This window comes from Bactrocera neohumeralis, chromosome 4 (genome assembly GCF_024586455.1).
Source record: "Bactrocera neohumeralis isolate Rockhampton chromosome 4, APGP_CSIRO_Bneo_wtdbg2-racon-allhic-juicebox.fasta_v2, whole genome shotgun sequence".
Classification (NCBI taxonomy): Eukaryota; Metazoa; Arthropoda; class Insecta; order Diptera; family Tephritidae; genus Bactrocera; species Bactrocera neohumeralis.
Genome location: NC_065921.1, coordinates 82689140 through 82704952, shown reverse-complemented (window position 1 = coordinate 82704952; position 15813 = coordinate 82689140). Strand labels below are relative to the sequence as shown.

Here is a 15813-nt window from a genome sequence, read left to right as displayed (position 1 = left end):
GGAATGCGCCACAACAAAAAAAGCAAGCACTAAAAGTTGTGGGTCTCTCACAGGAATTCTAGTTTCTCCGACTACGCTTAAAAATGTGAAGGGGACATGGTAACATACTTTTAGGCGCCGTACCGTTTGGCAACGTACATATGTATAGCCAGCAAACTACGAAATTTGCCTAAGGATCTTTGTGTATTTTGCATTTAACAAAACTAATAAATAAATTTTAAAAGAAAATACTAAATTAAAAACAAATAAAGAATAATTAAAAACTATAAAATAATTAATAATAAGAAAAAAAAATTAATTAGAAAAAAACCAAAGCATAAATAAAAATACATACATATGTACATATTAAAAAATAAGAAACTAAATTAAACAGATACGAAATAAATAACAAAATAAAGAAACAATTAAATAAAATATAAATTCCAAAGAAATTAATTAAAAAAATAAATACATAAATATGAAAATAAACAGAAACAACAGAAAAAAAAATAAATAAAAAAAAAATAAATAAATAAAAAAATAAATAAATAAAAAAAAAAAAAAAAAAAATAAAAAAAAAGTAAAAAAAAAATAAATAAAAAAAAAAAAAAAAAAAAAAAAAAAAAAAAAAAAAAAAAAAAAAAAAAAAAAAAAAAAAAAAAATAAAAAAAAATATAAAAACTTGAAAACAAAATAAAGACTTCATTGAAACACCCAACATTGAAGCTGACAGTAAAAATAGTGTATATGTATATGTATTTCGTGGCACTTTAAAATGTGCATATAAAAACTGGCGTACATATAAAAAATACAATATGGAAAAAATATTTATATGTATGAATATATATATAAAATACATTTTAAATAGGAATTGTAATTGTTCGTCATGTACTGAATACTTTTTTTATACTTAAATGCTAAGTTGTATAAATATATGCATGTTTGCTTATACATATATAAAAAAAAATCTTATATAATACTTCGCACGCATGTTGGGCTACAAAAAGGCATTTTCTGTTTCACACAAAAACGTCCACCAATTAGTGATTTGCCACAATCGACACCAGCACAAATGAAGCAGACACTGTGCCAGTGCACATCACCCCAAGCGACGCCCTGATCCGTGGGCTCGATTTGACGATTGCAACGTTGACAAGTGGCCGCAAAGAATTCATTGTAACATTTCAGACATAACGGCATATTGGTCTTCTCATCGGGTATATATTGTTGCCCGGCTAACGGTGTATCGCAATGATAACAACAAAAATGTTTAATATGAAAGGTGGCACCTTCAGCAGCTGTATACTCCTTGGTGAATATTAATTCGTCACAAGCTTTGCAACGCGGTATCTTCAAATTAATAGCTAAATCACGACCACAATACACTTGACCACCGTGAAAGAAATACACCAGATCCGCCAATAATTCACGGCACGTGTAACATTTGAAGCACTCCGGGTGCCAGGCTATTTCCTTGCCAGCGCGTTCAGCTTTCACAGCGACTTCCCCTAATGGTATAGGTTTGGCGCAGTCACGGCAATTCACCATTGGCGCTGGTGGTAGTGGTTCTGAAATTATAATGCATTAAATACCTATGTGTTTTATAATAGGAAAAAGAAATAAAACCTTTATTTGTCAGTCGCATTTGTTGGAAGGCACTTGGCAAGCCAGCACCAGTCAGCATGTCAACGCCACCCACCGGTGTTGAGGCTTTCGAACCAAAGCCAGAATCGTTGCTACTGGAACCACTAAGTCCGCACTTGCCCAAGCTATTCTCCGCAGGACTTGTATACATTATGGCCGCACTGTTTGGCAATTGCGTTACGAAACTGCTCAACTCTTCTGCCACTGGTTTATTTACCAGCAATTCTTCTCGAAGCGCTTGTATGGGTGCCAAAACGCGACATTCATCAAATTTGATATCATTTTGCTTGAGTGTATCGTAGAGTGCATCATAAAATGGACTGTTCAATAAGGCACTTTGCACCGCTTTAACGTTCACACCAATATCTTTGAGTTTTTGTTTTGTAGCTGGACCCAAAATGGAGGCATTCATAAAATCTGGCAACATTTGTGCTTGTGAAATGATAACCGCCTGACTTGTGGGTAAACCCATACTTTTGTTCTCCAATGCCTGTTTGAGCGGTTCGGCATGTAGGATTTGTGCAAATACAGCATCTCGCTCATAATCGACATTTACCGGTAGGCCACAATTATTTGCCAAATTACATAAAGTGCCGAATTTCAGTTTACGTGCTGGTGTTTCTTGACGCATTTGTGCACTAAAACGTGCATTTGCAGCATTTTTGACCGGTAGCGGTGAGTGAAAGGATAAATCATTTGTATCGTTAATTAAGGCGGCATTAAATGATGCTTGTTGCATTTGCGTTGGCATATTGTAAGCATCAATACCGGTTAGCATGTGCTGTTGGTCTTGTTGTTGTTGCGGCGTTATATACTCAACAAAACCAATACCCATGTTGCCAATGCGTACGACAACACCCTGCCCAACGCAATTTTCACGTATCTTTACAACATATTGTTGTAGTTGGGCGGCTTCAGCATCGGTTAGATTGTCGCACAGTGCGGCGTTCAAATCATGTGGCGGTACTTGAAATTCTAATTGTTGTTTACGCTTTTGTGCCGCATCACTGCCCGCAATTGGCACCTTGGCGGCGCCCAATTTCTCCATATAGTCGGAAACAACATCTGGCATTGTGTTCGGTGGCACCCAGTCGACTTGAACGGGTTGGCTGGCGAGCGCTTTAATTTTAATGACTGTGTGGGAAATAGAAGATAATTATGAGATCACAGTTGGCATTGTCTACCAGGTATATATGTACATATATTAAAATATACTAATCTTAGCCCCTACAGTGCTAATAAAAAGTCATGAACTGTTTAGAATTAAAACACATATTTAAATATACATGCCAGCACAAAAAAATGTATAAAATAATAATGAAATCGTGTTTGGATACTTACAAGCTGGTTTTGAACATATTTGTCCCAAAATTTCAAACTGTGCCCAAGATGATAAATCATCATCAACACATTTGTGTTGATCTTTGCGACACTTACAATTGCGACATACTTTACGCCAAAAATGTAAATCCAAGCCAGGACATTTGTCACCGCATTCACCACAGGGTGCACCAGCGCCGACTTCGTGGCTCAGCTTGGTGGCGCGTTGTAAATTTTCACGTCGACTCTCCAATTTGGAAAGCCATTCTGGTGCAACAGGCTCCTCCACACAATTCTCGCTATTGCCGCGTACATTCATAGTAAAACTGCTGGATTGTTACTGGTGTTGTAGGCGTATGCTTAAAAATTTGTGATTTCGCGTTTTGTTGTTAGAACTTTTTTTGTACGTGTATGTATGTATATAACGATGAGGTCATAAGTTGCACATAGTAAATGTTAAATTGAACAAGGCACAAATTGTTTCTATGTCTCCCAAATCGGCTATAATTATTTTTTCGCGATTTTTTACTAATAATAGCTGCTAAAATGGGATTATGCTTAAAATTATAGGTACAACAAACAACTTGCAATTAGCAACTTTAAACAGCTGGTAGAGCTGTCAAATAATTTTTGATGCAGTATTGCCAACACACATTGAAAATCAACTTGCAAATAATATGGTATAAAAACTGGAGGATATGACAATGATGTTAACACCACAAAATCCGTTATTATTATGAATTTATTATTATATTACTTATTTAGCATTAATTTCATAAAACTACTTACTGCCAAAACCCTCTAATTAAACTTCTTCCAAATGTTTATTATCCTATACTCACAGTCAATAACAAATCACTCACAGTACAATAAATACACAAACAACACTTCCAATATATTTTTTGTATTTATTAATGCGTATCTTTTTATACTTTATTGTATGCCATTTATTTATTTATTTTCATTTGAAAAGTAATATTTATTATTAATTGCACAGAGCAGCACATTTTAAAAGAAGTAGTCGCCATTCGACAAGGGGGATCCATTATAAACGCCATCCGAAAAGATATAACACACAAGACTTATGCCGGCAGCGTTACGCTGCGCATGCTACATACATATGTGCAGAAATTTCTCATGTTTTTTGTTACTATACACTGACTGCTGCAATTACTGTAAGTAATATTTAGTTTTTTTATTCCTATTTTTTCCTTCAATCGATATAGCGATTTTAAGTATTGTTATTATTTTCCATTCTATATATGTATGTATGTGTATATGTATGTATATGTATAACTTTTATTCATAGATTTCAAGATCGATTTAACGATTGCTTGGTTTACTTTTATGTACTTTATCAGCATGTTATGTTTTAATTGTATATGTGTTACAATAATATATATTTTTTCTTATTTTTTTTTTTATTTTTGCTCGTAAGTATAATATTAATTAATAACTTTATGATTTATTAAGATTTAGTTACAAATTATATGTATTGTATAAGTATATTATTAAATGTGTGTGTATATTTTTTATTGTTTCCAACAATATTTTCATTCATTAGCAATTAAAAAAGTAATCATGATTCTGTTTCAATTCTGCATTTGCTTTCCTAAAAAAAATCATTAATTAAAAAGGTGTAGAATACAAAATAGGTTTATTTTTTCTTTTAAACGCAAAAGAGATGTTTGTTTTTTGATGATATAGCAATAATTTCAAATGTGAATTTATTTTTTAATGTATGCAAATTAACTAAAATTCATATTATGTTGAATTCTTAATTTAAATATGAAATAAATTTGTAATTAATATTTTTTAGCACAAATTCGTAATTGCAAAATTTAAATTGGCATTTTCATTGAATTTTAAATATTGCAAAAATATATTCAACATTTTATTGATCTAAAATGTTTAAATTTTCGCTGTATTTTAGAAATGAGTTAATATTTTTTAAAATATAATACACAAAAGTTTTCAATGTCTTTTAGTTATTAGGATGCGCTGCAATTGTCTGAGTTTTCACTTTTAAGGTGTTTTTTTGTTAATGAAATTATTATTAAAATGTATTATTAAAATAACAAATTTCACAATGATAAATACTATTTTTGAATTCAGATTTCAATTTTGAATTTTTAGTTTGTGTTTACAAAAAAAAATGAATAAAAGAAGTGGGCCTTTGCGAAAATTTGCCAATTTGTAAATTTACATTTTCCGACGCACATATTACAAAAATAAATGACACGTATTACGAAAATTATTCAAAATATAGAACATGGAAAAATATTAAAAAAAAAAACAATAAAAAATATTAAAAAACCGCAAAAGAGGAATAGAAAATCAAAAATTAAAAATAAATGAAATTGGAATTTAAGTAACAAAAAAGTAAAACAAAAAAAACAAAAACAAAAAATAACAAAAACACATTAAAAATACTGGAAATAGATTATTTTTTGTACTTATTAATGTTATAAAAATATTAAATTATTAATATTACAATAATAAAAAAACAATATTACAAAAAATAGTAAATAAAACAAAATTAAAAAAATAAAAATATAATAAATTAAAAAAATAAGTAACAAAAAAATAATAACAAAAACACATAAAAAATTAAAAAAAAAAAACAAAAAAATTGGTAAAATATAAGTTATAACATATTGGACCGAATTTTTCTCTAAATCAATATTCAGTTTCATTCATTACATTTACATACATATGTACATATGTGTTTGTTTGCTGAAATTCTGTAATTTTATGTGCCGTTCATGTTCGTTTAGTATTAGCCATGTTCGATTTAATGTAAATTGTTTATATTTTAAATTTTTCAATTTTAATGCCATTATAGTATTATACTTTTAGCTACTAATTTGCAATTTGAGCTTAAAATATGTAATAAATAGGCTTTTAACACATACAATTACTGGTTATTATTATTATAAATTTATATGGTTTTTTGTTAATTAATTTCAATATTTATTATTTTAATTCGTTTTTTGTTTTTTTTTTTGTAAAATTGTTGAAAGTAATTCTGTTTGCATGTTTCATGTCATCTTTGATTCTTCTCCCTTTGTAAGCGCTCTACTTTATCGATAAGTTCAGCTCTTCTGGTATTTGCCATTAGCTTTTCTTTTTGTTTCGCTTTGTTTAAATGTTTATCCTATTGTATTTTCTTGCTATTAGTTTCATTAAGAATATAAATATATAAATATCATTATTTTTTTAGATAAGAGCTTACTTTTATAAATAATATGCGTCTTAAACATTAGCCCACAGGCATATATGTAAATGTTTGTAAGTAAATACATTGTATGTATGTGTTTATGTATGTAAGTGGGCTTGATTTAACGTCATGTTTGTATTTTACTTTTATATCATGTTTTAGACTATTTTGTTTTGTGTTTTTGTTTTTGTCGTTCTTTTCCCTATTTCGTTGATTTAAACATAGAAATCTATATTTACTTGTTATTACTTATTTAAATCGCTGTTCACTGCAATGCTGAATTTCACATTGTTAATCACTGGAACATTTTCTGTTTTCTGTAAATTAATGCAAGTTTGTCTGTATGTAAGTTTATCTACACATTTGTTTTTTTTAGCAATCCAATTCAAGCAATTTTTTATAAATGTAAAGATAAATTATGCCTTTTTATGTTTTTCTGTGTTGCCGTTGCCGCAGAAGCGTTTTATTTCTTCCGCTTCTTTTCTTTCTTCGCTTTTCTTGCAGACTTAGCTGAGTTGTGTAAAATTTAAAAGAGCTGCACCGGTACGAAAGGTTGCAATTCACCAATGTGTAATGGTTGTGGTGGAGCTGGATTTGTTGGCCTATAATATACAGAAAAAATATATTTTCATGACTTAAGAAATGTACGGTTGATAATGTATGATTATATGTTAAATGTCTCAGAAAATCGTATTTTCAGAAAACCGTGCTTTAAAAAAAATTAAAATATCACAAAAAAATATATTTTTAGAAAAACACAAGCCAAACATTTCTGTAATTTCTAGTACCTTACAAAGAACATATTAGTCGCTGACATAGCTGGACCAACAATTTTACTATTATTGTTGGCTAGAGCCGTTGTATGGTGCTGTTGCTGCTGTTGTTGTTGTTTATGTAGTGGCTGTGTGAGCGACTTCTGTGTAGCACTGGCTGTTGTCGTCAGTGCACCGTTAAGACGTTGTTGTGTTGACGTTATTGCCGCATATGTTTGTTGTTGTTGTTGTTGTGGTTTCAATATATTGTTGCCGGACATATTAGGCGCAACATTGCTTATGTTAAGATTAATATTATTGCTGCTATTATTATTATTATTGTTGTTGTTGTAAGGGTAAGAGTGTGATTGACGTGGTGGCGGTGGGTGGGTTTGTTGATGCCGTTGCTGCTGCGGCGTTTGTTGTAGCGTATTCGCTGACAGCTGTTGTTGTTGTTGTGGCTGTTGTGACAACAGTTGTGTGTGGTTATTTTTAGCATTCGTATTAAATTGCTGTTGCATTGTGGGCCCTAAGCCAGTTACCGTATTTATATGCTTTGCAACATTATTAGCACCACCGCCGCCAACATTTTGCCCAATTGAGTTTTGTTGGTTTATAAGCGTCGAATTTTGTTGACTGTTACTAAGTAGGGGTTGTGTGGATGTAACGGTGGTTTTATTATTAGTATTAATGTTGTTATTATTGTTGTTGTTATAATAATTGTTGCTAATGTTATTGATACACTGTCCGACTCTGGCGGTTGGGGAGGTGTTATTTGTGGTGACTGCTGTAGCTGCTGTGGTAATGTGCGACGCAACAATACTTGCATTTGTGTGTAGTTTAGCGAACGAATTTCACCTATTAACGTGGCTTCGATTATGATTCGGGTTTATGCCAGTGTTGTGATTTGAATGCATAGTCGAAGCTCCGCCACCTGCAAAACAAAAAACAAAAAAAAAACGATTTGTATGTTTGTGTAAGGAATAAATAAGTATAAAATTATAATAATTTTATTCATTATTTATAATTTGAATAAATTTTACAATTTAAATCGTTAATCATAATTTATTGAATTTGGATAGTAAACGTTATTTGCATACAACGAACCTCCGAAATTCGACGAATTGGGATAATAGTCTCTTCTATTGTAATCAGTTTCATAATCGGTAACATCATAGGGGCCACGCGGTGCCATATTTGCAGTGCCTATGCCGGTATTACTTGGCACATGCCCAGTATGTGCATGAGTATTCGGTCCATGGCCATAGGGGTAAGCATCGTAATTGGGTTGTTCATATGAGATCGGGTCTTCGTAGCCGCGTCTTTAAGAAATATACATATAATATAATGTTGATAATTCATAAAAATCAGCATGTGAAAGAAATCTTACCCATATGTTTCTTCCATGGCAGTTCGAGCCTTCTCTAATATGGACAAAACCTTTTGCTTAGGTGCTACCGTATTTTTATTAAATTGCAAATTTTGCGTGGATTGTGGGGTTCTGTTGAAATCAAGTATATTTAAATTTGTTAATTAGAAAAACAAAGCAAAGCTATGCCCACCTGTATGCATGATGTGGCGCCCCTTTACCCATTGACATATTGGTACCACCAGCTCCTGCTCCCATCGTACCGCCAACACCACCTAAAACACCGCCAGTGCCACAACCGCCACCAGCACTACCAACACCACCGCCAGAAAGATTACTACTAGGCGGCTGATGCGGTATTTTTTTATAAGCTGACTTAGTGACATCGTCTGAAATGCCTGTATTGTCCATTAACTCTCTTAGTTGTTCTTGTCGTATAACGTCGTTACTATCAGGTATTAAGTACTTGCGTAGCTCGGCCATTGCGTAGGCGATACGTGCATAAGCTTCTGCCGGTGGAGCGATTGTAGAGATTTCCACATGTAAATCACTATTCAAATGTGCATATTTCGGGTCTTTTGACGAACGCAATTCTTCTTCCTTCGCGCGATCACGCATTGAATTGCGTCCTAGTACGGTCATTTTGCAAAGCGTCTCCTCTTGCAACCGGCGCAAGGAATTTCCTTTTGGTCCCAATAATTTTCCAACAAAATTGAACTACAAACAAATTAGTTTAAAGTATATTGAGCTGTATTTAAAGTACAATCTTTTAATTTACCTTGGGATGTTCCCGAATTGGCACCAAAACCTTTTGAGAAACACGAAGAGGTTTTTCTCTATAAATATCCGCATATTTTTGTTCGCGTGGTGGTATGCGACCCATCGATTGGACCTTCTCGATTTCTGAAAAAATAAAAATAAATGTTATTGTATAAATCTTATATTTATTTTTTAAGAAACATAGTTCTTGATTGATATTTAAACATAGCGGCGAACTTTAATACGCATATAAAATAAATACTTATGTCAACAAAAAGTTACTTTTTACTTTATATTGCTATTTATGCGTAATATTAATTTTAATTATCTTTTCTTTTTCAAATAAGTTTCTAATATAATTATACTCTAAATACATACGTATTTTATATGTATGTACACATATTAAACAATTTTTTCTGCTAAAAAAATAATTTCAAATCTTACTTAAATTTTTCATAAAATTGATGCTACCGCTAAAACTCACCACAGTCCATTAATTTTTCGGCAATTGGAAACTTTCTATCCATACGATTTTTCTCCGCCATGCAATCGCGAATGTATTCGTTCGCCTTATCGTTCAATTGACCACCTTCACCTCCGCCTCCCATCATTCCCATTCCACCACCGACGACTCCGCCTCCACCACCGCTGCCAACAACTCCGCCAACATGATGGTGTAGATCATGATTTGAGCTATCACCATTATGAGGATCTACTCCCGGTACACAACCGCCTTTGCGTTGCTTGCCATAGTCATCATCATCGTTGTATGTTGCGTAGTCACCGTTGCCGTCGTAGACGTCAGTCATCTTGCAACCGCACAACAACAAATGTTCACGCTGCACACACAACAATGTGTGGATAGCAGCCCCCAAAAGCAGTTATCAATTCACGAAACGTTAATAAACGGAACAGCAACTACGACACAATCAGCCAAGTGAAGGGGAAACCTAATACGAAAGTAAATCTGGAATATGTACAAAAAAATGTATATATATGTATGTATATAAAATAAAAACCAATTATTTTGTGTCCTATCTGCATTTAGTATTTACATATGTATGTGTGTTTAAATTTAATGAAACAACAAAGAAAAATGTCGCGTTTTATATTTGCTTTGCTATTTCCGGTATTTTTATTCACTTATTTAGATAAATTAAGACCTTAATTTTGTTAATGCGTTGTTTAATTATTAAACTTCTGTATCTTTTCCACAAAATTACTATCACTTTCACCTTCGGTATATAGAAAAAATTAAGTGCATTTTACACTAGCCTATCAATCTTTCTGCTATGCATGCAATTGCCGACAAGTGATGCAAAAAACCGGACCGTTAAGTCGCTTTACACTTTTAAATGGATATACATGCGAATACAAGTTGGAATAAAATAAAGTTTCAAAAATAGCCGTTTTAACTCGTTTTTATTTAAGACTTGTGCCTTCTTTTTAGTTTAGCACCATAAATTAAACACAAACCACTATTTTTACAAATGATGAATGAATACCAAGTAACCGCATTCGTCAGCACTTTCGCACACCACTAGCATTCACAAATATTTTTCTATGCATGCAACTGCAGACATCAGCAAGATGCAATGCAATTTCCCCCACCAACAATTATTCACATCTTATTATTTTATGCAATTACTGCTGCACTTTGTTTATACACTTAATATACACACATTATAAACTTTCCTATAATGTTTATTACCTTTAACAAAAAATAATAACTTTTAATTGTCGGAAAATGCAACGTCCGACGACTTCCCGATTCCGATTCACCGCTTCGATTTTTCCAACAATCAACCAACAATGAGCAAACTGATGAATGTATTCAAAATTCGCAAGAAGGACTACAAATGTTGGTGAGTTTTCTGGGGTTCACCAATCCATGCCATTGTGAATGAAATAAAAACTTTGTACAGGTGTTGCACGGTCACAATATAATCGTATATACGAGTAATTTCGAGTACATACATGTATTTTAACATTTAATTTTATTTGAAAATATTTTGTAAACTTATTTTTAAAACTGATCCTTTTGCTACGTAAAATTCATTAAACAAAATTTGATACACACATGTCAGTGACATGTTTGGCCGTGTTTAATTTGTTGATTTTTTGAAACATATTTTTTTATTTTGTATCAAATTGTAGTATATTGTTAGAGTTTTGATTGATATTCGAATATGTGATTGGAAAATATCGTGTTCCTTTTTGTATTCTATAACAGTGCTATTGTGAACGGATACAATAACAATGTAACTTACCGCAATTTGAAGCAAAATACTACAAATTCCAAAAAATTTAAAGTTAATTTCACTTATTGCGTGCTATTGAAATTTATTAATTATTATTTTAAAAAATAATCTTGAATTCCAAAGGACAATCTGTAAAACAAATATTTTAGTGATAATGGTAACTCTAAAAACATTTTATTTACTAATCAATCAGCTGATTAGCTATTAAAAGTTTTGCGCGGTTTCAAAAAAATGGCTAGTGAGGAATTATTCAGTGCCGAATTTTCCGAGGAAATTATAGACAAACAAGATGATAAGGAGGAGCAGTTGGAAATTGTGGATGAAGAATCCGAAATTGTCGCAGAAGTCAAAGAAATCGAAACAGAAAGTGCCGATATAGCTGAAGCGGCTACAGCCGGTAAATAGTTGCTACCTGTTTCAATTTCATATCTAAGTTTTTGTATGTTTTCTATTACTTAGAAAAGGTGAAGTCCACCAGCGAAAGTGGTGGACCAGAAGCGCGCCTATTTCAGTTGCCACTAACACGTATCAGAAATTTAATGAAATTAGATCCCGACATGAATATTGCGTCGACCGAAGCTGTATTTGTTGTGACACGATCAACAGAACTTTTTATAGAATCGTTGGCGCGAGAGGCGTTCTCATACACAACACAATCGAAGAAAAAAACAGTGCAGAAACGTGATGTAGACTTGGCTATTTCTTCAGTAGACAGCCTGATGTTCTTAGATGGCGCAATGAATTTTTAGTATCTAGTACTTCATTAACGCTGTATAAAGTGGTGTTAATTTTATTTAAAAATACATTAAGCTCAAGTTTTGCGATTATTAATAAATTTAGTGGAAGAAAAATGTCTAATGGCTTAATATCTGTTGTTTATCAAATTAATCAAATAAATATTATATATCCTTGTATATTCATATATATTTATGATACATATCTTCAATGGTACCACCGAATTCAGGTTTACCCCAAATTATCGTCCAAGTGAATTCTATATAATTTTATTTTATTTTTCGTTTACTTCTGGTTAACAACAATAAAATACTATATAAAAATATCATAATTTAAAGCGACTTACCACATCTTTCGAAATTTTAAATAAAAACCAGCTAACGTGTTCTGTGTTTTTTGTCATTTATTTTTGAATTTTTAGTGTAATACTTAAAATAATATGTTTCTTTCTGTATTCTAACATTCGCATTTTTAATTAAGTCTGGTCTTTATTATTTCTTGTTGTTATTATGTTGTACAATCATTAAAACTATTAATAGTTGCGATTTAAATTGGCTGCGGCAAATACTTACGTTCCAATGTTAACACTGCACACACATTCTGAATAGTTTCCTGTATTTCTTATTTCTATTATCATCATAATTATTTTTTTTAAGTGAATCATAATTTCCAAAGTTGTCGATGATTGGTATTATTTAAATGAGTTTGACATGTCTATATTATTTGTTTTAATTTTTGTTGTTTGTTTGTCACAATTAAAATTTTTATTTTTTTTTTGCTATGATAACGTACGTTTGTATTTTGTAAAATATACACTAATGACATTTTAATTAAAGATTAAATTTGTTCCTTATATGATTTCTCATTGTTGTTTTGCTTAAAATTTTTGTATACGCGATACTTTAATTCTTTTACGAATAATTGTAAAATTTGATATTAACAATTAAATACCATTATGCTGTTTATTTGTTTACTTCCAAATATATTTTCTACCTCTGTACGTTTATATTTTATATATGCATACTTTTGTATTTTCATTGTTGTTTATTTATATATGTATTTGATATTTAATATATTAAACTAACACATATTGTTATTGTTGTTTCTGTTTTTCTCTTTTTGTTGCAATAGGGTTGGTTTTCTAATTCATTTTGAAAAGTGTTGTTTTCTTGACGTGTAAAATACTTTTTATATTTGCATTTTTAACGTAATTTCGGATATGGTGCCGAACGATAACGTACGCTTTCTCCGCGAGAGCGAGATCCTGCTTCGTAGTGTGAGGAAGAGTGCGATCCCGATGTGGCAGGTCGGTATGACGATGAAGATCGACCGTTGCTTGGTTTAGCTAATTTGGAGAGAATTTTGTGTGTTTTCGTTATATCTATGTGTTTTGAAGCATTTGAAATATTGTATTTAAAGGCTGGTTAAATTAATTTTTTTAGCTACTATGTTTATATTGTTTTTTAACTCCAACTTCCTTTGGTTTCCTTTCTTAATTTCATTTATTATACTTTGACATAGGTACAACGAATTTAAATAACTTATGACATTTAAATTTGGAACAAAAACTTTTCTGATAAGTTGTATTTTGGTTATTTTTGTGCATTACTTTTAGTTTGTTCTGGTAAATTCTTTTTTTTGTAGAAAATATGTAAAGAGTTGAAAATTTTAGTGAGATTTTTAAGTTCTTTATATTTGTTTAAAAAAAATACTTATTTTATTTTTTGTACGTTTCCATGTATTAAATACATTTCATTTCATTTATAGTTAGTTCCGCATTTTACTTTGTCCTGAGTTACTTTAATTGCACTTTATTTAAATTCGTTCTTTGGTTTCACGTGGTTTGTAATTAACAAGACATTATGTTGGTATTATATGAATTAGCTACGGTATTTTTAACATGTACATTACGCGTTTAAAATAGTGTTTTAACGAAGATTGTTTGTGATAATCAATCACTTTATTGTAAATATATATATTTTTTTGCTTTCATTAAAACGTGTAATTTTTCGGTTTAATTTAAATAGTTAGGTATGTATTTGGCTTGCGACTTACCTGGATAAGCAGCTGTGTAAGAGGATGAGTGCGGATGATATTCGCGACGGTAGTCACGCTCATACGAACCACTTTCGTATGGTGCATGATGGGTACTTGAATGTTTCGATGGTGGTGGTGGCGTATAGCGATCATATTCACCATGATGCTCGTACAATTCATGATCACGTGATCTACATAAATTTATGGATTATAAAAAAAATGTTTCTATATAAATACTTTTTCATACCTGTGAGATTTTACTAGACCATAACCTGGATCCTCCATAACATAACGTGCTTTCTCTAGAATCGAGTACACCTTCGGCTTCGATGATTTTTCAAATGCAGGTGGTGGCGGCGTACTGTAATATATGATAATTTATAAATAATTTAGTATTTGCGTTATGAAAATACACCACAGACAGAAAAAATTCATGAACACACAAATGTTATTATAAACACAGGTTCTAGCGTTTTTTCACTTTTCGGCGTACCTAAATTCTAACAATAGAACAAGCAATTATATCTTTAATTTGTACTTATAAAAAATAAAATCAGAGATCAGATTTTTACATAAACTCACCGACAGCTATAGACAGCATGCTCACCGTATGATTTCGAGTAATGAGTTTTTTTGTACATACGCTCTTTACCGTCCATTTCACGCATTTGTTCCATGCGTATATCGTCATTGGCATCCGGTATCATAAACTTTCGAATTTCAGCCAAAGCATATGCCAAACGATGATAAGCTTCCGAAGGTGGTGCTACCGTTGAAATTTCCACATGTAAATCACGACTAAGATGTGCGTACTTTGGATTTCCAGAGTTGCGCAATTCCTCCTCTTTAGCGTGGTCGCGCATGGAATTACGGCCCATAACGACCATTTTACAAAATGTCTCTTCTTGTAGTTGGCGCAAAGTATTGCCTTTTGGTCCCAGAATTTTTCCAACAAAATTAAATTTCGGATATTCCTTAATAGGGAATAATACTTTCTGTGCAACACGTATTGGTTTTTCGCTATATACGTTTGCGTAAATTTCCGGCTTTGGTATGCGTCCACTAACTAAAATTTTCTCAATTTCTGAAAATAAAAACGGTTTTAAGCATATTTACATATATAAAATAGATATACATATATTGTCACTGCCATCACCTACTGTACACATATTCATGTACGTACTTACCGTCGTCTATTAAACGCTTACAAACAGTGTGATCTTTGGCAAGCGTTTTCTTTTCTTGTTCACATTGTTCTAGATAAGAGTTTGTTTTTTCGTTTAACGGTGGGGCGTCATGAGATTGCATTGTTTGTCCATGATCTTGTCCGCGTCCATGCCCATCCATGTCACCGCTACTGCCAGCTCCCGTATTACTTCCACCGCCGGCTTCATCGTCTGTGCGCCTTTTTCTTTTGTAATCTGTGGTATCGTCATTGTAATCCCGATCATAATCTCTTGGCATTTTTAGTAATTGATCTTTTTTTGCTACACAAGAATTATATATTAAGAACTATGCACTTTTCCACCTTTGTCAAATTTTCACAAGCTTAGATTTTTTCTGTGCGAAAAAAAGATGGAGACTGAAAAAGTGTTGCCAAACTGACTGATTACGTCGAAAAGCAACACTGAGCATGAAGTTGAAAATGCATGGTTGCTTTTGTATCAGTCGCAAGAGTATTGAAATAAAGTATGTATACTCGCTTATTGTCTATAATTGGATCATGTTTATTATTTT

At 31.9% G+C, this 15813-nt stretch overlaps 5 protein-coding genes across 7 annotated transcripts; 1 reads left to right on the top strand and 4 right to left on the bottom strand.

The window, feature by feature from the left end:
* Positions 1–568: 568 nt before the first annotated feature.
* On the bottom strand, positions 569–3556 carry LOC126755699 (testin). Its single transcript, XM_050468445.1, has 3 exons — positions 2965–3556; positions 1606–2757; positions 569–1547 (listed from the first exon to the last, which is right to left on the bottom strand). Exons 1-3 carry the CDS (start codon positions 3260–3262, stop codon positions 949–951), a joined length of 2049 nt encoding a protein of 682 aa, XP_050324402.1. The 5' UTR covers positions 3263–3556; the 3' UTR covers positions 569–948.
* A 275-nt stretch (positions 3557–3831) lies between these two features.
* On the bottom strand, positions 3832–7769 carry LOC126754942 (putative mediator of RNA polymerase II transcription subunit 15; the record flags this gene model as incomplete). The annotated part of the gene is made up of 2 exons (XM_050467164.1): positions 3832–6765; positions 6952–7769. Coding segments are annotated over 2 exons (894 nt in total), but the record flags the coding sequence as incomplete, so codon positions are not given.
* On the bottom strand, positions 7609–10873 carry LOC126754941 (KH domain-containing, RNA-binding, signal transduction-associated protein 3). 3 transcript variants are annotated; one of them, XM_050467161.1, is made up of 7 exons: positions 10755–10873; positions 9528–10010; positions 9063–9187; positions 8478–9001; positions 8306–8416; positions 8023–8237; positions 7609–7849 (listed from the first exon to the last, which is right to left on the bottom strand). In XM_050467161.1, exons 2-7 carry the CDS (start codon positions 9850–9852, stop codon positions 7770–7772), a joined length of 1380 nt encoding a protein of 459 aa, XP_050323118.1. In that variant the 5' UTR covers positions 9853–10010; positions 10755–10873; the 3' UTR covers positions 7609–7769. The 3 variants fall into 3 exon arrangements, with proteins under 3 accessions (XP_050323118.1, XP_050323119.1, XP_050323120.1); XM_050467162.1 differs by lacking the exon at positions 10755–10873 and adding an exon at positions 10207–10349; XM_050467163.1 differs by lacking the exon at positions 10755–10873 and adding an exon at positions 10099–10121.
* Positions 10874–11473: 600 nt separating this feature from the next.
* On the top strand, positions 11474–12218 carry LOC126755406 (DNA polymerase epsilon subunit 4). The gene is made up of 2 exons (XM_050467955.1): positions 11474–11701; positions 11764–12218. The coding sequence occupies exons 1-2, from the start codon at positions 11536–11538 to the stop codon at positions 12051–12053; spliced, it is 456 nt and encodes a 151-aa protein (XP_050323912.1). The 5' UTR covers positions 11474–11535; the 3' UTR covers positions 12054–12218.
* Positions 12219–12424: 206 nt separating this feature from the next.
* On the bottom strand, positions 12425–15687 carry LOC126755405 (KH domain-containing, RNA-binding, signal transduction-associated protein 2). Its single transcript, XM_050467954.1, has 5 exons — positions 15264–15687; positions 14659–15160; positions 14324–14437; positions 14095–14267; positions 12425–13384 (listed from the first exon to the last, which is right to left on the bottom strand). The coding sequence occupies exons 1-5, from the start codon at positions 15538–15540 to the stop codon at positions 13242–13244; spliced, it is 1209 nt and encodes a 402-aa protein (XP_050323911.1). The 5' UTR covers positions 15541–15687; the 3' UTR covers positions 12425–13241.
* Positions 15688–15813: the final 126 nt, after the last annotated feature.